This window comes from Rhea pennata, chromosome 4 (assembly GCF_028389875.1).
Source record: "Rhea pennata isolate bPtePen1 chromosome 4, bPtePen1.pri, whole genome shotgun sequence".
NCBI lineage: Eukaryota > Metazoa > Chordata > Aves > Rheiformes > Rheidae > Rhea > Rhea pennata.
The window spans coordinates 34,290,047-34,313,847 of record NC_084666.1 but is presented as its reverse complement, the minus strand read 5'-3'; the positions used below and the strand labels follow the sequence as shown (position 1 = coordinate 34,313,847).

General features: G+C 38.6%; 1 protein-coding gene across 4 annotated transcripts in view; it reads left to right on the top strand.

The window, feature by feature from the left end:
* The window catches only part of FAM149A (family with sequence similarity 149 member A), a 37,314-nt gene extending 13,536 nt beyond the window's left edge, over positions 1-23,778 (top strand). Inside the window, exons 1-14 of one of the 4 annotated variants that reach the window (XM_062575678.1) lie at positions 5,225-5,304; positions 7,509-7,619; positions 8,948-9,077; positions 10,591-10,733; positions 11,848-11,973; positions 12,387-12,563; positions 14,264-14,454; positions 16,012-16,166; positions 16,812-16,915; positions 17,199-17,426; positions 17,747-17,867; positions 18,046-18,174; positions 18,568-18,646; positions 23,698-23,778. In XM_062575678.1, the coding sequence (XP_062431662.1) occupies positions 5,252-5,304; positions 7,509-7,619; positions 8,948-9,077; positions 10,591-10,733; positions 11,848-11,973; positions 12,387-12,563; positions 14,264-14,454; positions 16,012-16,166; positions 16,812-16,915; positions 17,199-17,426; positions 17,747-17,867; positions 18,046-18,174; positions 18,568-18,646; positions 23,698-23,702 (1,752 nt within the window). In that variant the 5' untranslated portion in view covers positions 5,225-5,251 and the 3' untranslated portion in view covers positions 23,703-23,778. Of the gene's footprint in view, positions 1-5,224; positions 5,305-7,508; positions 7,620-8,947; positions 9,078-10,590; positions 10,734-11,847; positions 11,974-12,386; positions 12,564-14,263; positions 14,455-16,011; positions 16,167-16,811; positions 16,916-17,198; positions 17,427-17,746; positions 17,868-18,045; positions 18,175-18,567; positions 18,647-18,825; positions 19,119-19,554; positions 20,912-23,697 lie in introns of those variants that run through there. The other 3 variants (XM_062575677.1, XM_062575676.1, XM_062575680.1) reach the window with 3 other exon arrangements.
* Positions 23,779-23,801: the final 23 nt, after the last annotated feature.

Sequence of the window (23,801 nt, the reverse complement as noted above, 5' to 3'; positions counted from 1 at the left end):
TTGTCATTGTAGGAGGTGGGGAGGTCAGAGGGGCTGAGTTCAGAGAAGTTCAGTTGATATTGCATTTTTTTTTTATTAACTTTTCTTTGTATAGTTGGATGGAGGAGGTGAGTCTATTTCTTGCTGTTACAATGACAAACATATGCATATTTACGTTTTCATGCTTCCCAAGAGCAATAAAATGGTTGGATCTAGTTCTTGGTCTCAGTCTTTATCCTGAGTGAATGTGAGGAAAAAGGCAGGAGATGAACTTGATCAAGAGATGAGCTTGCTCAAGAATAGAACTTGATCAAGAGTTGAGCTTGCTCAAGAATAGATAAATGCAAGTCATGTATTCAGGAGAAAAATAATCAAAACCATCCTTGCATAATGCTGACCTTGCAACTGACAGTTATGCCTCAGGAAAGAGATCTTGGCAGTGTCTTTGACAACTCTCTGAATGGATGGCTCAAGGTGGAGTAGTATCCAGAAAAGCCAACAAAATGGTGGCCCATGTCAAGAGCAGAATGGAAAGAATTATTTCACTGTAATGTAAAACCTGCTGAGCCCATATCTTGAATGCTATGTGCAGTTTTACTGTCTGCATCTCAAGAAAAGGTAGCTGAGATGTGCTAAGGGAAGAAGTAACTGCATTCAGAGGAGAAATTAAAAAGTCTGGAATTTATTAGTTTTGAGAGGAGAAGTCTTTTTCTTTTTTTTTTTTTTCCTTTTTTTTTTTTATCCAGTTGGGTGTTTCTCACATTCTTGCATTATATAGGCAAAGATTACTGCTAGGAGTGATCAAAATAATGGGCTTTGTATGTGCATGTGAGGGTATGTGGAGATGGTGGAAGGAGCTCCCAAGGTTAAAGCCTATGATCCAAGTTCAAATTTGTAAAATATCTTCCTCTTAGAGGGAGAGATGATGTGAATTGCGTGCAGTGCTTGAAGGATGCTATGCTCCCCATGCCTTTTGCAGCTTCTTCTGGAGGATTGTCCTTAAAAAAACAAACAAACAAAAGAAAGGAGGTCTTTGAAAGTTTTTGCGTATTAGTAATGCAGTTGGGGTGTAGAATGAGATGATAACTAAGAAGAAAAAATATTGTCTGTGTTGCAGCTGGGTGTGAGTCATCTGCAAACGGGATAATATGTCTATAGATAATTGATTGTGTGTATATTTAGCACTGTGTGAGAAATGGAGCTCAAGGGATAAGTTATGTGATTTGTCCCAAGTTGCAGAGCAGGCTGGTGGAAAAGTTCTGAAAATATCTGAATGTTCTTGATCTGACCACTTACTAATATCAAGGCTTGCTGATGTGCGTCTCCCTGAGGTGAGACATCGAAGAGCTCATGATCTTCGCCTGGCTTCTGAACCTCATCACTTTCTGTCTTCCGTGGGAAGAAGAATCTGACTTAATTTGTAGCAAAGGCGCTCTCCTCCCTGCAATACGCATACTCCTGTAACCACTAAACATCACTGCTGATTTCAGTTGCCAGGAGTGCTTCTGGTTTTAGTGAGATGTCTATGCTGTTTCAGTTTATAGGAAACAGGAGTGACCTCCACTGGCAGTCGGATTGGTAGAAACACAGAGGATATGCTTTTATCTGGTGCAGCTACACAAAGTTGTTTTTAAGTTCAATGCACCTTTTGTTTTTACTCTAGATGAAAATCTATTTCCTAATACCTTTATATTGCAAGCAGTTTGAATATTATCCTCCTTTAAGCACGGTACCTCTCATGCAGTTTCATTATTAAAGTACCAAAGATATTTGTAATGAATACAATTTTTCCATCTCCTTCCTACTAAATCTTTAGCACTGAAAGTCAAACGAATTTACAACAAAAGTTTGAGTGTTAAGAGTGCCTGTAATCAATTTCCTCTACAGGGCAAAAGTGGTGCTTTAAGTAAGTCCTGGACTAGGATGTATAAGAAATGGAAACTGTGACCACTATAAATGCTGTTTAGTTTTTTCATTTCTGTTTCAACTTTTATTCTTTGTTTTGGAGAACCTTTTCTTGTGTAGCATTCCTGATTTTCATCATCTTTAATTTCACAGCTAATTTTAAATACAAGTAACTTGCACAGAATTTTTATAATGAAGAGTTTGAAGTTGGTACAGGAGGTAAGAGTTCTGAAGGAAGACTGAACACGTCACATCATCAGTAGCAGATTAATCTCTTGTGTCAGGTCTTTTTCTTCACATATTCATCTTTCTTTTTTTTTTTTTTTTTTTTTTTTCCTGAATCTTAAAACATTCTTCCTTCCTTGTTCAACATTTCACTTGCTTTTGTGTTTTTCTGAGCCTGGAACTCCTTTCTGAAATTGTTGTTATGCCTTCATGTCAAGTTCTTAATTTGTGATGAGACATTTCCTGACTTCTAATGGAAAAGAAAACCTGAAGCTCTTGTAATATATATATATGTGTATATATATATATATATTTTATTTAAGCATTTTGTCCATAGAGTCTAACTCTTTCTTCCCATTTAGCATCCTCCTTGTATCTGTTGCCCATTTTGGTCTACGTTAAGAAGGAAAGAAGGACACTCTTATATATCATTTTAAAGTTTATGGTATAAATAGCTCTGGAGTACAATTTGACCTTTAATGCAACTCTGAAACTTCTGTACTTAGCTGACCTTGTCTATCCTCTTTTTGATTTAAGGCAGTTAGCCAGATTTTAGGTGTTGCTCTGGAAAAGAGGAAAAATGAAATGTTTCTTACTTTCCTTGCAATAAATAGTAAATGCAAGCGTAAACAAAATTCATGGCGTCTACTGTCCACAAGACCAGACTCTTCCCCCTCCCACTGCCCGCCCTTCTCCTTGCAATGAGCAAACTCAAACCAAAGATTTTAATTTTCCTCAAAACTCACGCTGGTGTGTTTGCTCGGGCCCTCTGTCTTCCTGTTTTGTGTTCTTATTTTGCTTTGTTCCAGTGAAGATCCTTCTTTCACCTCACTCAGACTCAGAAGCAGCTTTATATTTTTCTTTGTTTTGCCAATGCTTTGTTTCAGATGCTATTATTTTCTTTCTTATGAGAAAACATTGGGATTTCTTAGGGCAGTCTGAAATTAATGACATGCCCAGCAATTTGATTGAAGTTAATCCGTCATATTACATTATTATTTTTGTATAATGGCTGTGTTGTCAGTATAGCTTTGAAAGAAAACAGCAGCTAATGGTGTTAAATTACATACAGTTAAAAACCATTTATGTTATGTATCTAATTATTAATAGGCCTTGGTTTAAAATGATGGGCTCCCAAGAGCCCATGGGATTTAGAGAAACAGATCATGGATGTTTATTCTTTTTGCTTTGAGCTGTGCTCATTGCAGACATGTCTTTTCACTTTTTTAGCTTTCATGTTATCTCTGTACATAAGCTCTCTTACTATCATTTTTGTGCTAGTATGTTCCACTTCTTGTATCTTTTGTTCAGCTGAAGTAACAATCTGTGCTGCCTGTAATGTTGCATGCTTTTGGAGGTGTAACAAAAAGGTAGTTTCTTCACTGTAGAAATACACTCCATTACATTAAAAGTGTAAGTTGTAAGGCAGGTTAAATGGGGAGAAAGCTGAGGTGACCAGCTGTCAGCTGGGATGCAGAGAATTACTATGAATTTTATTTTTTCTCATGGTTTTGCAGGGTAATTAGTTATGTGACATCCTCTTAGGACACAGAAACTAAAAAGATAAAAAGAAGCAACCCCACCCTCCCCATGAAATAGTCAGTAACTTTAATAACTGATAACAACTACTTCTTGCACATGTGAGCAAGAGAGGTCTCAGGAAATGCCGTCTGCCCTGCATGATAGCGCAAATAGCTTCTGCAAAGCTTGCCTGCTTGAACTTAATGTACGGAGGCATGGGTTTTACCCTCTGCTAGTCATCGCCTGCCTTCTAATTTGTTCTAGCTGATTACAGAATAGCAAAAGAGTGAAAACGTCTGAATCCTGTCCTGTGTTGCTGCTACCATTTTCAGGATTCTTACACTTCTTCCATGCAAGTTTTTAACCTGCCAGCAGAGTAACCGTTTCAGTTGTTCATCTCTTTTGCAGTCTTAGTGCATTTATTCTACTGGTGCCGGTTATTGAAGCATGCGAGTGGGTGTTTATGTGTGAGTGGGCACGGAGCAACATTTGGAAGACAGTTCCTGCTTCACTGTGGTATCTCAAAAGGGGAAGTGGAGTTCCTGACGAAGGTCGTTTGCTGTTGCTGTCCTCTGCACTCTCTTTCTTGTCTCTTGTACAGGCCGAAGATTGTGAAAAGTTGGGCTTTACTGTCTTGCAGAATATTTATGTACCTGTGTGGATCTCTAGCACCAAAGTGACCAAAACATAGTGTTATCAGAGCAACATGTCATTGATAAAAAGCAAGGTCCCCTTAGGTCTGGGTAACCCTTTCTGCAGTAGCAGAAATATACTTGGTGAGGGGCACTGGAGACTACTGGGATCACAGAATTGGAGTCGTTGAGGCTGGCAGGGACTGCTGGAGATCATCCAGTCCAACCCCCTGCTCCAGCAGGGCCACCTAGAGTGTGTTAGATGGGATCACGTCCAGGAAGCTTTAGGAGTATCTCCAATACTCAACCTCAAACAAGTAGCAATTAATAAAATGACTGAAAATTTAGTTTGTTTTCAGGCTTCTGTTAAAATTCTGACAATCCTAATGAGTTGAATAAAATCAAAGGATGGACAAATACGCAGTTCTTTATGTTCAAGGTTGAGGACAAATCTACTGTTATCTATAAAAGAATGCTTGTTAGATGATAGGAGTAAAAATTTAATATAGAATTTTGTTTAAAGTTTGTTTAAAATATGCTAAAGTTCTGCTGGATCAGAAGCATAAGGAGCTTTTATTTTTTTATTTAAAAAAAAAAAAAAAAAAAAGCTTATGCTCCGTGAAAATTCCTTAAGTAACTGTCAGGAAGCAAAACAGTGTTGTTTTTTTTTTTTTTTTTCCCATACTCATTTTTTAGCCAAATGAAATATGATATGCTAAATCATTTGGAAGAGTTAAATGTCATTTTTAATGCTGTTTTTTTTTTCTTGTTTATGAAGAGATGTACTTTCTTCTTTGAGAGAGGTTTCAGTGAAGTCCGTAGCTGCTAGAATTTATGCCCTGGTGCTGGAGAGCAGCGGGCCAGTGTAGACCTGCAGCCTCCGCGCTGTCCCGCCGCCCCTGCTCTTGGAGATCCGGGGTCTGCGCAGGGGTAGCGCAAGGGGGGCCGGGCCGGGGAGGCGCCCGGCGGCTCCGCTCCGTCCCTCGGTGATGCGCGTTGCCGGCGGGGAGCCGGGTGGCCCCCGCGGGCTCCTCGTTGTGGGGTGAGTGCGGTGGCAGGGGCCCGCGGGGTGGGGGCGAGGGACGGGGTGGTAAGCGATGCTCCGGCGTGCACGCAGGCAGCGGGTGGTTTAGTGCTGTCGTGATTTTTATGCCCACAGTTGCGGAGGCTTCATTTAAGGCTTGTGAGCAGTTGGGCCTGGGTCTCCCTCTCTCTTTTTCTTTCATTTTATTTTATTGCAGTCATTTCCTGGGTCGCCTTCTGATGTCGTGTGGTCCAGCGAGTCAGCGTGAGCAGTACTGCTGCATGCAGTGAAATGATGTGGCAGAAACCCTTTGCTTGCTACTTCTTGTGCTGTATATGTATATGCCATTCAATGTTATGATTATGCTGTGTTTCACTGAGAAAGTCTGAAATTTTATTGGTGACATTTTGTGGGGGTAGGTTTAGGTTTATTTTAAAAGCCTCAACAAACTACTTGTGGCTCTTTGAGGGGGTAAGCAAGCTGATAGATACAGGAGATCTGATCAGTATAGCCTGCTTGGCTTGCCAAAGGCTCGTAGGTCTCCTAGTAAAGTCTTCTGAGGGAGCTAAGCAGCCAAGGTAGGAGAGGAAAGGTTTCTGCACAGGCAAATCACTAGGACAGGAAAGAAGCTGTGTTTTTTTTTCCAGTCACATTGCATAGGGGTCTGTGCTGGGCCCTGGGTTGTTTAAGATATCCCTAGTTACTGAGATAAAGAGGTGAGCGGTAAAGTGAGAAGGCTTTATGACGGTATGAAACAGTGGAAAGATACCAGGAACAAGGATCGAGTATGAAAAAAAAAAATCAGAAAGACCCTGTAAGACCAGCTGGGTAGTAACATGGCAGATGAAATGGCAGAGGAGGGAACTAGCTGCCCATGTCGAGTGATGGGTGAAAGTGAGCTGACTGCTACTGCCTGGGAGACGGATCTTGGTGTCACAACGACATGAAGTCTTCGTGGGACTGCACCATGCCAAAATCACTTACATAATATCCTTTGGCTTTTGGCTACTGTCAGAAAAGAAGGTGCCTAGGGAAGAAGGAGTAAGATTAGAGTGAACATATAGAAATGCTATCTTGGGCTGTTGTCCCAGCCTTCAAGAATTTGCAAGTGAGGTCCCTGCAAGTGCATCTCCCTGATGAGAAGTTTAAACCCGTGGTAGCTTTATGGTGGCTTGTTAGCCAAGGCATAGGAGTAGGATATGTGATGTGGTTAGGTTGAGGGAGTTAGATTTTTGACAGATACATTCTTGTAATCTGTGAAAAGGCAGTACAAATGTAAGGAAGGATAGGAAGAAGGTCATGACTGTTGCACGGCCAGTACAGAGCTCTTGGTGGAGTTCTTGGTGGAAGACATCAACAGAACTAAAAAGCTATAAGCTCTTTCCTTACAGTTACTCATTCACAAGTATACTATGATGCAGTCATGCTGCTACCCACAGTTATGATCTGAGGATTTTATGGGATGAAAATAACTTCCACAGAGCAAGGAATCCACTGTCTTAAAAATGTTTGAGGAGCTCTTTGACTTATCTGCATGTATTTTGAAGAGGAGGATTTAGCATGGTAATGACAGAACTTAAGGTTGTAGAAATGCATGATTATAAGAAATTCCTGTTTTTTAAAAAAAAAAAAAAAAAAAAAAAAAAAAAAGTTTTGCAACCTGTAAATGTATTGAGAATATAATCCTTATTCTTAATGTTGGACTAACATCACAGTTGACTTAACCAAAACAGCCAAGTTAAGCATTCATAGTTTTAGTAAAGTAATAATTCTAGTAATCATTTGCTTGGCAGCATATCTGTAACTTGTTTTTATGCAGAGATATATCTGGGAAAATTGGCTCTAGGTTAATGATTGAACAGAAACACATAGTTAATAACTGCTGTATGAACAATCATTATTTTGTGCCTTTGAACTGTTCCTGGAATAATTAAGTGCTGGTGCATTTGTGTTAGCTTCAGGCAAATTTTGAAGTGCAAAACTGAAGCAGAATGTTTGTGGAATAAAATAAATCGTCAATTACGTGTATGTTTTACTGAAAAAGTGTTCATGTAAATTATTTTAAACTGTTTTTTATTTTTTCAGTATGTAGTTTGTTTCAAGCAAACTTTTTCTTCCTGGACAGAATTGAAAAATTCGACAGAGATGCTTTCCCCTTTTCTCTGGGAGAGATGTGAGTTAAGCTTATTTAATATTACAGTGATTTGTTTTTATGTTTACAGGAAGGGGCTGTCCAAAGGTCCTACAAATAAATATCTTTCAGAGAAAAGCAGAGAGTCTTTTCCAACACTTCTTGAGAAAAATGTGCGGGAAGCCATTGACAATTATACTCGGTATGCATTAAGTTCTGAAATAGTACTTCATTAATGGATTCTAGGCTTAATTATTTGGTATTAGTATTAATTTTCACTGGTCAGGTTTTTAGTCGTTCTTATGGGTGACAATTATTAGGTTGGGAATTTTACTTTTCAAATAATTTTAATTTGCAGGTAAAGCAGAAGTTTAATCAACTGAGATAGTGATGTTCAGCTTTTACATATTAGTCAATTTATTATTATAGGGCTAAGAATATATTTGCCTGTTATCTTTGCTTTCTCTAACTTGCTTACTACTTTTGTATGGAATTTGTTAATTAGAATAGATTCTAGATGCATAGAAATGTTATGCATTTTTTTTCCTTCTGCTTCTGCTAGCTGGGTAATTCCTGCCTAGGTATAGAAATATGCAGATTCCACACAACGTGGAATATAAATTGACCTAAACCGTCATTTAGAGGGTTTGAACTTTGTTCCCATGTCTGTGTTGTGGATTTGCATGTTTTCAGAGCATACCCTGGAAGGTAAATCAGATGTCATGGTTGAAGGCAGATAATGGTAGCCAGCTTTGCAGGCCAGCTGATTTTCTAGAGGTTTCATTCCAATAAACAGCGGTTAGGGTTTGGCAGGTCTGACTGCCCTTGCTTTCACTGTCCCGGTGTTGGTGGTAGCTGGCAGAGGAGCAGTTAGAGCTTTCTGAGAAGCTAGAATCCCATAATTCAAGGTTTAAAGCATACCAAGTCTATTAGCCTAAGAAATGTTATGTATACACTTATATAGCTGGATGGAATAGACACATTTGTAGAGATTTTATGCTCAGCTTTAAATAATTTCTTGTGATAGCTTCTAATAATGTTAAAGAAGACTTATGTTGTCAGTAATGTGTGGTTTTTGGTTTGTCATTAAATATGCTGGAGAATATAAAATAGCTATTAGAGTTGAAAAACTCTAACTAGAGTATATCTGCAAGTAGGGGTGCACATGTATGTGTTTATATTTATCTGTACACAGGCAAAATAAATACTTAAGTGCAGCTCTGGAGTGCCCTTAGAGTTGAAATTGTATACGTACAGAAGTGTAATGTGCTCTTGTACGCACAAGTATGCACAAGTGGAAAGAGTTGCCCTTAAGGTGGTAAATGATAGAGGGGAACGTATACCTGTTGCTCTCTCCTTATAAACATACACTTGCAATTCTTCGCATTGATTCTAATAGCGTGTCCTGGAAGTCATGTGTCCAACAGGAGGATATACCACTATCCATTTATATAATCGCTTGCATTATTTTTAAAACATTTGTATAGAAAATAATTGTTTTCTTCATTTTAATTTGTGTTCTTTTCACAGTGAAACAGTTTCATCGCTTTCTGGTGGTCATACAACACCTGCAGACTTGAAAAACTCTTGGTCTGCAGTAAACAGCTATTCTACTGGTTTATCTACCGAAAGAAGTTCGCTTTACTCTTGGAGGGATGATGTATGTCACAGAAGCTGTTACAGTACACTATCTAAATATTGTAGAAAAGGTTAATTTTTATAGAAAATGGACGTGCAACACATGTCCATAAGAGTTGATCATTTCCATTCATGATAGCCTAATGCTTAAGTGTATTAACTGAGTATTGAAAAAAATAGTTTTGTGTGCAAGGTGGTATCGGTGCAGCTGATGTGTAATAAAAAACACAGTCTGAAACAATGAAATTTGGAGAGAACAAACCTGTTTTACAGAAGAAGATAGGATTTAGGTTTCTGAGTCCAAGTCAGTGATTAAAATACCTGTTTGTAAATGCTGCATAATGCAGGAAAAACCTAAATTGAATCATGTAGTATGTTCATAGGTATGCATGTGAGTGTCTCAGTCTCAATAGGAAAGTATTTAGTTCTTGCTTAAGTTCAGTTTTCTTCCACAGAAGATGCAGAGGTCATTAAGTCCATTAAGGTGTCTAATCGCTCAGGCATGCTTAGTGCATGCTGCCAGCACAGAATAAATCCAAAAGCACAACAACCGCTGTTGCTTCCATTTAAACAAAGCCAGCCCTGGCCGCTGGTGGTAGCGACACCTTTAGCATAATGGCCTAATTTTTAAGGTTACTGACCCAGTCTGTCATGATCCAGGAAAAGCTGTGACCCTAGATTGTATCACAGCCTGGGTGAGAGTTGCTTTGCCGTTCTTTGGTGTGGTCCGCCCTGTGGCCTGGAATGGTCGGAGCACTCGGCTGGAAGTGAGCAAGTAAGATTTGGTCCCTGATTAGACACTTCATTGCACTGGAAGAAAAGTGATGATAATGTAAGTAATAAATAACATTTTGACCATTATCAAACCTGGCATCCCTCACCTGAGTACTTGTGCCTTCATTGCTGAATAAAGTCATGCTCTCCTGGCACCTTTGCCTGCCCCTGGAGTCACCCATTTCTGGTTCCACTGAGTTACAGCTTCCATGGAAAGGTATGGAAGGCCGTTTCTCAGACTGAGGGATGCTTCCTAGCCACCAGGGTATGTTATGGAGATAACATAGTTATTTTAATCAGAAAGGAAAAGTGCTGCTCAAAGAAGCAGGAAGCTTTGGGGCCTTCAGTCTCAGGTATGGGACGCGTGTGTGACTCAGATTTGGAGTAGGGAGGCAGCCAAGAGTCCAGATACTTCATAATTGGTGTTTTCAGTTGGCTAATCTTAGGAAGCAGTCTATCTGTTGACTTCATAAGAACTGTAGTTCTTTTCACTAAATCACCCTGCTCAGGCCAACTACCTGTTGTTGTTTGCTGCTGCTGTGTGTGTGTTTTTTTTTTTTTTTTTTTTTTTTTTTTTTTTTTTTTTTTTTTGTGTGTGTGTGATGCAGCATATAAATTGTGTGCCTGAAGTATGTGGTCTGAAGATCCATCCTGATATGTTCAGCTGAACCTGTCTACAGTCACCCTGCTCTTTAAATATGATTTTTGACTATAAACATAAATAAATATTTGCTGACAACTATTAATTTTATAATATGCAGGAATTTGATAAGGCCAACACAGAGAGAGTGCATCAGTTATTTTGGGACATTGATGAAATGCTATTTGAAGGAAAAGTGACCTCTCAAACTCAGAGCCTGCAAGCAGAATGTGCAGACTGGGTTGAACGGTCTCTTCACCTAAGGTAAGGAAATTTCTTGCTAATACTGGTTTTAACTAGATATCACTATAATGTGGATTTGATTGGTATCGTAATGTGAATTGTTTTTAATGTATTTATCAGTAAGACTTTACATTTGAACCTGGATCTCTGAGACTGAGCTGTGCCATTGTTACAGTGCTAATCATATTTATTTTGATTAATGCGATGATTACCAGGATGTTATGAGAAAATAAAGATCACCTATTTTCATAATGCCGTCTTCTAATTAAAAAATTCATCTTACAAAGAAGCACTTGCTTTTATGGTAGGTGAAGGCATACTGTGAAATCCCAGGAAATTCAGTATTACTTTCTTCTATTGATTATACTAAAAAGAAATGAAAAAGAAGGTGATCACATGCTTCTGATCTATTGCACAACCATAATGTCTTCCTAGGTTATCTAACTCAATATTAACACTGTCTGATATTAGTGAAGTAATAAGTAGTCCAACAGATAGGAAGATAAACACGTGATCAATGGGAATTGTTTTACATAGGTGTGCAAAGTATCCAAGCAGCCTGAAGACTACTGCTTATGATGCAGAGGAAAAGTCAGTGTTGCAATGTGATATAGTGCTCCCACCTTCATAAATGATGGCCTATCATTTGTAGTGAGATGTGGTGTCACCAGACTGGCAGTCCCCTAGCCTAGATCTGCATATGTTTATGTAATCTTCTAGTCAGTAATTTAAGACTATTAAAAAGAATATCGCCAATAATAGCATCATGTTTTTAACGTGTTTTAGATATATTTACTAGTAACAACACTGCACATTAAACTGAAGTCAACTAACAAAACTTGTCACACTAAGGAGCTAAAACAAGCTTAAATATTTGATTTTTAACTACTATTAAAATGATAAGCTAGAATCTCCTCTTGCATAAATCAGTTTAACTTTAATTGCTTAAATGGTTGTTTAAATACTAGTAACTGTAACATATTGCACAAGGACCTAGCATCTCCATAAACAGCTTATTCAAAGCAAGCGTTGGGTGTTCCTTCACATTACTACTGTTTACAGGTGTTTATATTTTCCATACTAGTATATGGGGTAGATTTGCATCTGCAATATCCTCCTTCCTCCTTTTTTCCAGGGTTCTAGGAAAGCAGCTCCTATTACCAAAGGATGAAGGCTTTCAGCATTTTCAGAGCAGAAGTGACAGCTCTGTGGACACTAAGGTTTTACCTGGCCTCCATGAATATACTACTGATATAAAAGAGTATGTTAACAATTTTTTTGTAGGTTTTCTCTTTTGATATGACTACAGTTTTAGTTTTTCTATTCAGAGTATAATTAAATTGCAGCAGTATCAGCAGTTTGCTGTTGTCTGTGTGAGACATGCTGTCTGCATAGATGTGATAAAATAAGATTTTCCAGTATTTAAAGCAAATCTCTTGATTGTTTTGAATTTCTGAGCACTATGTGGAATAGTATTTCATTTACGTGGTCTTTGCTTACTAAAAATAAGATGCTTAGCAAAAAAGACCCCACTTTGTTCTTTCTTCCCTCTTCTGAGATTTTTTTAAAAATGTTACCTTTATTAAAACATTTCAACATAATTAAAATGTGATTGGTTCTTTCTTTGAATATTTAATTCTCATTTTGCTTATTTGTTTGTTTATTTTTCCCCAGGCTCTGCATTTCAGGCTCTAAATTGGTTCCAGCAGCATGTCCGGTTCATAAATCAGTAGATTCCAGTTCCACTAGGATTTTTGCCTGTGACTCTTCCATGTATTCATTCCTGGAAGAAGAAATCTATGATGTGGATGGAAAAATAGAAGAGTATCTTGCATTTGACAACAAGGAGCTGTAAATAACAAATATATGTATTTTTGAAGAATATAATGAATTATTATTCAGCCTGTTCAGGGTTCTCTGCTGTAAAAACATGGTACCCTCTGTCCTTGTATTCAGTAGGATGGTGGCTAGAGCACTCACTGGTCACAGAATCACAGAATGGCTGAGTTTGGAAGGGACCTTTGGAGATCATCCAGTCCAACCTCCCTGCTCAGCAGGGTCATCGACAGCATGTTAGACAGGGTTGCATCCAGGCAGGCTTTGAAGATCTCCAGAGAAGGAGACTCCACAACCTCTCTGGGCAGCCTGGTCCAGTGCTCTGTCACTCTCACAGGGAAGAAATTCCCCCCTCACGGTCAGGCGGAACTGCCTGTGCTTCAATTTCTGCCCATTGCCTCTTGTCCTGTCACACGAGGCAACTGAAAAGAATCTGGCCCCGTCCCCTTGACACCCTCCCTTCAGGTACTTGTCCACATTGATAGGATCCCCGCTCAGTCTTCTCTTCCCCAGGCTGAAGAGGCCCAGCTCTCGCAGCCATTCCTCATAGGGCAGGTGCTCCAACCCTCTGATCATCTTCGTAGCCCTACGCTGGACTCTCTCCAGTAGCTCCAGGTCTCTGTTGTACTGGGGAGCCCAGAACATGTGGAAACTTACCTATGTTGTCTTTCTAGTGGTTCAGGACTTGTATATTCTGTGTCAGAGCAACGTATCTACACCATTAAGCCGCAGGCTGTTTTAAGATTTTTGTTTTTTGTTTTTGTACACGGAAACCCAATAAAATGCATGATTGATTCTGAAAGAGGCAGTGGAATGCAATACGCCCTTTTCTCCTTGCTTGTTCCCAAGATTGTTTCCGTCTCAGGATTAAATTTTGAGATCATGTTCTCCCTAACTAGAACATGAGGCGTTATAAAGCTTGTTACGAAAGGGACTGAATCATTTTGTGGATTAGACCATGGGACTATGTCTCAACTATAATGAGAAGTGTGTAGTCCAGTTTGAGGAAGACAGAGGAGGAAAGGGTTATGGTAAAACCATTATGAAACTGAGACCATCCTTATAATCTCGAGAAGGAAAATAGGATGACATTAATGAAAAAGTAAGTACAGATTAAAATGCTCTTCTGGAGAGCCTGAGCCAATCGAGGTGGGAAGAAGATGGGGGAGGGATGTGTCCACACATTAGTGGAAAGGAAGGAGCTGCTGAACATAAATTTATAGGCTCTGCTATTCTTACCAGGCTGCAGAAGTCTTTCAGACTACATTTTCTTTAATCCGCGTGATCATGCAGGTGCATGAGTGTTGCAGATGTTTCCAGATATACAGGACCTGATGCAATAAAAATGTTCTGTGTGATAGTCCTCCTTTCAAATGCATGGAACAATAATTCCCTTATGGTTAAAAGCATATAATTTAGCCTCAAATGATGAAGTGCCATGTATAAAGCTGTTTTTTCTCAAGTTGCAGATCTCTGTTATAAAACCCTGGCTTGACTCTTTTTTCCTTTGTTTGCAAGCAAAAGAAAAACATATCAAGATATATATTTTTTAGGTTCTATTCCCATATGTACTCAGTACATCTGACTTCAATTTTTTTAATCTACATTTGACTTTTTTCCCCTATGTATGTGTGTTTATAATTGCTCAGTGTATTAGAAGGAAAAAAAACTGTCAAAATAGATGGTAATACATTTGAATTTGCTTCATTTATTAGTGATGATGAGAGTTTGGAAAAAACAAAAATTCATCTTACTGAGAAGAATAGTAAACGTGGCCTTCCCCCTGTGTCTCCGAATGCCTGTATCAAAGATGCTGTGGCTTCTGAAGTATTTGATCATATCTGGAGCAATATAATTGAAATATTGGAGGAGCTGATTAAAAAAAATTGGGAAACAAATATCACAGGTATTTTATATTTTTAAAAATGGTAGTAATCAAATCTAACTTGGAAAAGTACCTTTTTTAAAATTTGGAAACCTGTTTGAGAAATCCATGTTTGTAGTACAGCGTTTTAAGATATGAGATATGCCATGCCTTGTCAGAGATACCTGTCACGCCTGCCTCAAATAAGAGTTTTACTGATTTCGAGGGGGTGGATTAGAGGTAGAAAGAAGAAAGCATTGAGCAAAAGAGCTCTGTTGCAAGAAAGCACTAGTTCAGGATGCAAATCGGTGCTGCTAACAGGGAATTGCAGACAACATGATCTGAATCCGAGAGCTAGGAATCAATCTTCCAATCTTGTTGCTTGAGCTTTGTTAATAAAAAGAACCCTTAGGTAGCCAGAGCATTATAAAGCTTGTTACGAAAGGGACTGAATCATTTTGTGGATTAGACCATGGGACTATGTCTCAACTATAATTGAGAAGTGTGTAGTCCAGTTTGAGGAAGATGGAGGAGGAAAGTGTTATGGTAGAAACCTTTATGAAACTGAGATCATCCTTATAATCTCGAGAAGGAAAATAGGATGACATTAATGAAAAAGTAAGTACAGGTTAAAATGAGAGATAGACAGCCTTGCTGGCATTGCAAGGGTTCATGAGCTTAACTTTTTTTTTTTTTTTTGATGTTCTTACAGACTAATGTAAAAAAAGCAAATTCTAGAAAAACTAGCTAGCCATGAAATTCTGTTCTTTAGCGTGCATATGCTGTCCTTTGAGGCTAAGGGAAGTTTCACTTCTTTCAATATATTTTTAAAGGACAGTAACAGAAAATCGCCTAGGGGCGAGGGGGCATTGGAAGCTACTGGAATACTCAACCTCAAATAGAAGTTTAAGTGAGGAATGGTAAAAATTTTTGGGAGAGCTTGCAGAACTTAACGTCTGAAGTGTAAAGAGCTTTTCACATCCAGGTGGATTATTTAGCTCAATATTACGGTTTAAGGAGGGTAACTTCGTTTTTTGATGCATATCCTCTTTTCCTTTTATGAATGGTATCAACTTATTGCAAATAGACAATTAAGCAAAGTATTTGGACTAGGAGAGTAAAAGAATTTGGGATTATAATAGAAATGTGATGGTATATGTCTATGATGAAACAATATGGAGCTGCTGTCAGATGAGGATAAGCTCAACAAACTTTTTGTTCTTTCTTTTCATACGTTTGTTTAGCTTAAGAAAATGTAATTTTTTCTCTGGAAAATTTGTTAGTAATGTCCTAAGTGTCTTAGCAGTATTTTCTTAAAAAACAATCCCGCCTCCTCCCCCCTCCCCCCCCCCCCCCCCCAAAAAAACCACACCATCTTCATAGACTTTTTTTTTGTTGTTATTGTTGGAGCAAGTGTGAACAAATGGGAAATGCTTTCAGAAAGACATCATTTATGGTAGATTTTTAATTATCGTGGAAACTTGAAACTATGCAAAAATATTTACTGTGATGTTTAATGTTGTTTGCATCTCAAAAAATACTAACTGGTAAAAGTATAAAAATGCCTCTTACTCCCTGTACTGCTTTGTTGTTGTGCAGAGAGTGACAAACAGGTGGAAAGACTGAAAGCTGTTACAGCTAAACTCTCACATTTGCCGGTCGCTCGCGTTACAGCAGATGCTGGGGGTGTGCCTCTTTCCAAAAGCTCTGAAGCACGAAGTATACCTTATGGTCCCCATTTTGTTCCATCACAGGTAAATAAATAAATAAAATAAAAATAAATAAAAACAACAAAAAAACTTTCTACTAAGCAGCAGTCTCTTTTATATTAACATTGAATAGAGTCTTGACTGAAGGTAGAAGAGACTTTTTAAAAAACTGATTATATGTACTTAAAATAAGTCGTCCCATTTAAAGGGGAGAAAAAAGTTAATTCAGTGAGCATTTAGTGCTTCCTGTCACTTGTTTTCATTTAGTGGTTCCTAAAAGCTTAATTTATTGTTGAGATCAGTTTCTAGAAAAACTAGATAACTAGACTCTACTTCCCTCCTTAAAAAACAATTCTACTTTTATCGTGTTCCAGGTTCTGTTCCCATGGGTTGGACTCTGCTAGGTAAAAAACGAAGCTTGGGGGAATTGAATTCCAATTTCAACTGAAGCTTATATTGCAGATTGAATTCCAGTTCAGTAACACATTTCACTGTATTTTGTTTGTTTAAAAAAAAAAAATCTTTTAAAATAAGCAAGACAACATATTTTCCCCACCTACTACTTAAAATTCTACAGACCCATCTTAACTTAAACAAGTACAAATATCTTCTAACTACATGCTTTTGAGGTCTTCCTTCAAAAAGAAGTCTTGAAAATGAAAGGTTAAAGCATATTTTTACTCTTACTAGGTTCACCGTTTCTCCAGCAACTTTTGTAGTGATTTGAATGGTGTTATGACAATTCAAGCAAAACCACTGCAACAGAGGCACGTGGCCACAGTAGAGAAAATAAGGTAAATGTTGGTCTGGAAATTTCAAAAATGCAGCATAATTTATATTATGTGAAATATGTCTTGTGATTTTAAAAAGGTAATACAAATGCAGACATCTCCTTTGTACACATCGTTGACATGATTGAATGTTTAGATTTGTAGAGTTTGCAGTGATACTATGTTAAGAAATCATTTTATATTCCCCCCAATCTCCCTATACTTTTTACTTCTCTCTCTCTCTCTCTCTCTCTTTCTCTCTCTCTCTTTCTTTTTTTTTTTTTTTTTTTTCCCCCCTTCCCTCTAGGAATGAGCAAGAAGACAAGCTACATAGGATTGGCTCCAATGTGACAAACTCAGTGCGCACTAAACTGGGGAGAATTTCTGATAAAAGTGTTCTCTCACCATCTCGGGTACTGCTGGCATCTTCTAGGAAGCTACCAAGCCATCGTAGGTTACCTTCTCTCACTTCTGACCAACCCTCCTCAAAAGCTCCTAATATGTACAATGGTGAAATCCTTAGGGGGACTAAATTGTGAGTTTTTTCATTTTACTTTTTGTTTTCCTCAGAACTTTACTGAACTTACACCAGTGAAGGATTTTGCAAAATATTTGAGAACTAATCCAGGATTTGTTACTGATTTATAGAATTCAGACAGAAAAATACAGCAAACAGAATGGTGTTCTTTAAGGACTGGCATTTATATGTGTATATGTACATATATTATATGCGTATATGTACTTTCTGTAGCTGTGAGCTCTATTAAGAATGTACTGTTTAGGTGTTTCTCGTTAATTCAATGAAGTCTTTTCACTATGAATTTTCCTGAAAGAGAATCCCTTAAAATTTTGTAGAGTTGCCAGCTTGGATCGTTTATCTTCTGCTCGTGCATGTTCAACTCGGAACAAGTTGCCACCAATAAACTCAGAGGCCGTTGAACAGTATTTTTCAGTACCTCAATTGCAACAGAGCTCTGTAAGTTATGTTCAATTTTGTACTAGTGAAGAACTTCAAGTTATCTTATCCCTGTGCTCTGTTCGTGCTCTCCTCCTTGTATGTCAGTTGAAAAGTTCTTATTTTAACTGATTCAATAGCTGCATTCTCTCAATGCAGCATTAATGCATTCTCTTACTACTCTCTTTAATTCCTTTAGAATCAAGGACGTTATGCTTATAGCAGAGTTTCAAGCACAGTGCCTGGCAATACAGAGCAACAGCCACTCAGAGAACAATCTGTTACTATAGATCAATTTTCAAGACCCAACACAACGCATACGTTCAGGGTATGTTACACTGAAAAAGACATGGAAAAGCAAGGAAGCTTCTATTCTTGGCCATTCTTGGTCTGTAAAAGGTCTTGCAGCAGTTTTTACTGGGTCTCTCCTGATTTCTGGTATATAAGATTCCTATCCGTTTAGAGAACAGGAGATTAAAAGGCTTTGGGAGGATGCGGAGTCTTGAAAGGTAGGACTAATGTATGAAGAACAGATTTCTTCAAGCTTAATGCATCAAACAATTCATTTGAGGCAACCAGTGCATGGAAGTGTACAGTTTTTAGTATTGCATGAAGCTTTGCAGCTTGTTAGGGCTCGCTCTGCTGGACTCAAACTATAATAAAACCCTTTTAGTAAATAAGAGTACTATGCTAACTAATAGTACTGCTTTTCTTTTTACAGGCAGACACACCTCGGAAAAGATCACTGACTCCCATGGATTTTACTAATCACACGTGGATGGGTCAAGGATTTTTAACAGGTAGGCAAAATGAGAATTACTTGGAAGGAGTAAAGTCAACAAAAGCTACTAACCCGTACTGCAGTCAAGAAATAATGAGCCCAGGGAGAGCCATCTCTGTGTACAAGAATGGATGTGCTTGACAGGATGTTTTTATTTTTGATTTTGAAATTTCTTCTCACTCTGTGGTCTGAAACAAGCTGAACTATTGACTGCTAGGAGCCATGCCAAGCACCCTGTAGTTGTTATGAAGAAAGCTTACTGGAAGGAAAAGAAGGTTGTTGAAAGGAAAAGGAGGAGTTTTCTGCACTTCCTATTTTTCATTAATTAAGACTTCATCATTTTTGCTATTAGGAATTCATCATTCTTACTATTAAGGCAAGGCTATGTGATGTACAATCTAGATATTTTGATGCTTTTAGAGTGGCAACACAATTACCTGTTTGTGAACTTTTCTGATTTTGTGTCACAAAATACAATTTTATTTTATTTTAGTCCCCATATAAATTCATCAAATTACTAGAATTCTAATGTGGAGGAAAAATAAAATTGAAAAATTAGAGTTTTGAACATAAAATTTTTTTGAATAAAAATATCAAGATCAGTTTGCAACTCAGCTGTTTATAGTACCGACAAAAAGAGCATGACTAATTTAGTTTATTTAATAAAAGATGACCAACTAATTTCTAAGGTACTTAAGTGCTTGTATGTAATCTTGATTCATGTAGGGGATATATATGTTTCCTTGGGTTTGAATAATTATATGATTGTAATAAATAAGAAATGATAGGAGAACCATCTGCAGGTTACAACAAACAGTTCATTAAACATTTGTCTGATGAGCGGGCTTATGGAAGCTACTCAAATATAATCATGCCATGCCTTTCAGATACTACCACAATTAACAAACAATGTTTTATATTTTCTAGGCTCACAACATTACTACAAATCCTTTCAGAGAAATCCTCCAACATCGAGGAAGAGATTTCAGGTTGCTTCTTAACTCAGCTTAGAAAGAAACAGAAAACCCCTGCACTGATGGAGTACTGAAGTACTTAATTTACTAGCTAGCATCTTGGATAGCAGAGAACATGTGCAGCATCTTAGTTTCTGTGAGCCTTGTGATCCTCAGAATGCCGGTATTGCTGTTCTTGAAAGTTGTCTGAGCAGAGGTTAGATAAAAATTAGAGCAAAATGAAATACATGGTTCAAATCCCCCAGCCTTCATGTCTTGGCGTTCTTTGTAAAATCAAGATGCTCCTCCTCTACTTTTTTCTTAGGAATTCCTCCTTTTTCTGTCTTTTCTCTGGGAAATGTTATTCCACCAAAAGAAGCAAGTAAGTTATGTTTAGATTGTGACGTCCCATTCCCACTCTTTCATACTTCCCCAGTGCTAATGATGTTCTGGCTCTATCCAAACATCAATCACTTATGCTTTTCTTTGAACAGGAGTTTGCTGCATCTCCCCTTCAGCTCCTATTTTAACATTTCTCCATTTTTAGTCTCTCTGATTATTGCAGTTTTTGTGCTGTAAATATTGTCAGTCTTTACCTTTTCTTCTTTTAATTCTTTAAAAATGAAAGTTTTTACTGCTTCTAATTAAACTGTTCTGTTTGTCAGTTACTGTGAAACTGCTGGGATAAACTTTGTTTCAGGAAGCAACGATTTTGCTGTCTACAGATTTGTTTGTAGATCCCAGATAGCTGAACTTGCATGCTGATGTGTCATTAAGATGGTTCCCCCTTCTTGAGATTACTTATGAAATGTTGCTTGTTACTGTACAAATCATTCATGTTTCTTTTGTACCTAATCCTTCAAACATTTAATATGAAAAAAAATTACTTTAATTGGTGACAGTATTTAATACTTTCATGTGTGTAGATGCAACTGAGGGGAGTTCAAGGAGGAGGTTGGGATTGTGTTGTGCCCAGGGGTCACAGCCAAGATCATGTCCCAGTGTGTTAATACTGTGTGCACACAGTCAGTCATTCTTCCTTCCATCAAAGAGGGTACAGCTTGCATAGGTGTGGTAGAACTGTGGAAGAGGTAAAAGAGGAGTAGAAAAACTGAATTATTTCCTCAGATTTTGCAGTTAAGAACAGAAACAGTTTCTTCCAGTTGGGAACTAATGCCAGTTCTCCTCACTTCTCTTATAGATGTTCAAGGAGTGATAATCTAAGATAAAGTATTTGTATTTTGTATCTATACTGTTATCAGATTTCTGGTTTATGTCAATAGCTGTAAAACATTGCATTCTTTCTAGTAAATGGAAGCTTTTTAAAATTATTTTTTCTGGTTTAGTGTTTTCCTCCTTCAGCTACAGTAAGTTTATTCTTTAGTGGTATTACAACAGTTACTGAGAAACCAGTTTTGAGTTGAAGGTCCACTTCGTATATTTTACAGACTGTAAATTTCTTAAGAAATTTGGGTCAGAGATGCTGTATGAGTTCAAAATTCACAATTAAGTCAAAGGCTTGTCCAAAAACAGTTTTGCAGTCACAGTTCTACCCTCTTGTATGAGAGAGACATTCATAAAGCTATCCAAGGAAAGGTGATAAATTGTGGTTGTTATCTATCCTGTGGCATTTGATGGCAATCCAGATTTTAGGTTGTGGAATAAATCAAAAGATGAATGTATGCCTATTTGGCTCTGTAATGGTAGAAACGTGACCGACCTGAATGGAGAGCTCACCCAGCACTTCATGAAAGTGGAAACTGGTGACTTCTGTAGAGCCACAGGGGTTGATTGTCAATCTCTGTAGAAAAAGAAGAGCAGAGCAGCAAGCACCTGCTTCTGAAACTTTTTTTTTTAAGGGGGTGGCAGTGGGGTGGGAACCTGCTAGTTTCTGACTCCTGCAAGCTTTCCATTTCAAAGAAGGACAATTGTTTTCCCCTTTTGGTCAGTTTTCAGGAACCTGACTGAATCACTGGTCCCATCATGCCCTGAAAAAAAGGGTATGTGATGGATGAATTTCTGCAATCTTGACTTTTCTTTTTCTCTTGGTTGTTGGACTGGTGAGTCTGGCTTTTCCATCATAGCTGCACACCAGAGTGTTTTCATAGGCTGCCTGTGCACAGGAGTAGTGTTGAAGTGCACACCTTTGTGAATCTGGACCTCTAGGGTCACGATACAACGGCTATGGCTATGAACTGGGTGCTGTACCTACTGGGGCATAATCCTGAAGTCCAGCAGAAGGTTCACCGAGAACTGGACGAGGTGTTTGGTACATTTCCATTCTTTCTCTCCTGGGGCAGAGGAGGTGTTGGGTCTTTGTGGGTGGGGTGGTGATACCTCGTCCTTTGTAAGGACTCCGCTAGAGAAGGAAGGGGAGGTTGGAACATGCCATGCAGCTGCTGTGGAGCTGTCAGTAGGTGGAGGTGGTTGGGATGATGTCTGAGAGAGGTCTGCGAGTGAGCATTGAGAAGGGTGGGTGCGGTGTTGGGTGCTTGGGTGAGGGCCTGTGGTTCTGCTGTGTGTTGGTGTAGCAGCTGCTGCTGTATGGCTGTGGTAGTTGACAAGAGGGCGTGGAAGGGGTCTGGCGTGAGGTGTCCCAGGAGGAGTTTAGCAGCACGGTGAGGGTCCTTGCTGAGAAAAAGGATTCCGAGCTTCCAGTGCCAGAGTTTTGTGTGGTCTCGCTGCTGCTGCTTGAGTAAGTTGGGAGCCTTTTCCGGGGTGTGTTTGCATTGCTGAGAAAGGGATGTGTTGGATTTACTGCCCCGTGTTTGTCTGTTTTCTGGACAGGTAAAAGTGAGCGTCCTGTGACGATGGAGGATTTGAAGAAGCTTTGGTACCTTGAGTGCGTGTCCTTCCTAAAATGGGCTGTTTCTATGTTCTTTTATTGGTGTTGGTTTCTCTTTCATGTAGTTCAGGAGCGCCTGCCCTCTAGGCTAAAAGTTAAACAACTTTGACACTCATTTATATTTCTGCTTTTCAGGTATCAATTTAAGAATATTAAGAACTTTGATTTTTTTTTTAGAACTGTTTGTTTTCTAGTTTTGACAGTTTGTTCCCAAAGCTGACGGCATCTTTTCAGGTGGAGATGTGCTGCACTGATCCTTTCTTTGTGCAGATGACTGGAGACTACAAACTGACTCTTGCTCTTGCTTTCTTCAGTGCTGGTTGTGTTTTACGTAAGCAACAAATAAGCTCAATGCTTTAACCCTGTTATAATTGTGTGTTGGGAAAGATGGAGATCTTTTGCAACTGTAAATGAATTGTGGTGCTTACCAAGTTAGCAACTGGTTACTTTTTAAACTTACAGTGAATGTTGTGGGTTTTGCAAGGGGTGGCAAAAAATGTCTGATATTGTTTAGTTGGAGTGAAGAACTAATGAAAGGAGCATATCACAGTTTTCCAGAATGTGTTGTGTACTGCTTTCATCTTTCTGTCTTATTGAATCCATTTTGTCCATGCTTTTCTTTAGGTCTTTTTTCTTCTTCCAGTAGTGATAACTTTGTTGATTTCCTTTCTAAGAATCCAAACCTGCAATCTAGGGACTAGCAGAAGCCTGTGCTAGCATAGCTGTGGTTTGTAATAGCTACCTAAGAGGACACATGCCTTCTGTGAACACAGAGAAATAAGGTTTTGCTTATGTGAGAGGCTGAGTAAAAGCAGATTTGCGCTGCTATACACATTTACTAAAACAGAGCTTCAGTAACTGGTAGTGCCCATGAAGGGCCAACGTTGAGCAAATTGTTTTCCAGACAGGAAAAGGCATAGCCTCACATGCTAATCACAACAAACCAGACAACCCGGTAGAATACTTTGTTAATGGATATGTCCTCCTTTGCAGAACATCTTCCTTTGAAACTGGTAGTGAAGACTTTTAATGAGGGCAAGTCTTGATGACATGGGGGTGGCACCGCTAAGGTCCTCTCATTTCTTCTTTGAGCATTTCTTCTACATCTTCTTTCAGTGTATCTGCTGCCTTTTGTTTATAGCAGCATCACCACTGCCAGCTGCTGGCAGGATTCTGCTATGTCCTTCCTAATGTGTTGCCTGCTCTCCTTCTCCCACCCATAGCCTTTCACCCTCTCCTTGCTATTTCACTTTTTTTCCATTTTTCCTGTAGGTTGAAAAATGGAAAAATATCAGCAGACAGAAGAAATGGAGATCTTGACTCAGACTCAGTCTGCCACTTCATCTAGCCATCAGATATAAGAAGGCAGTAACCTG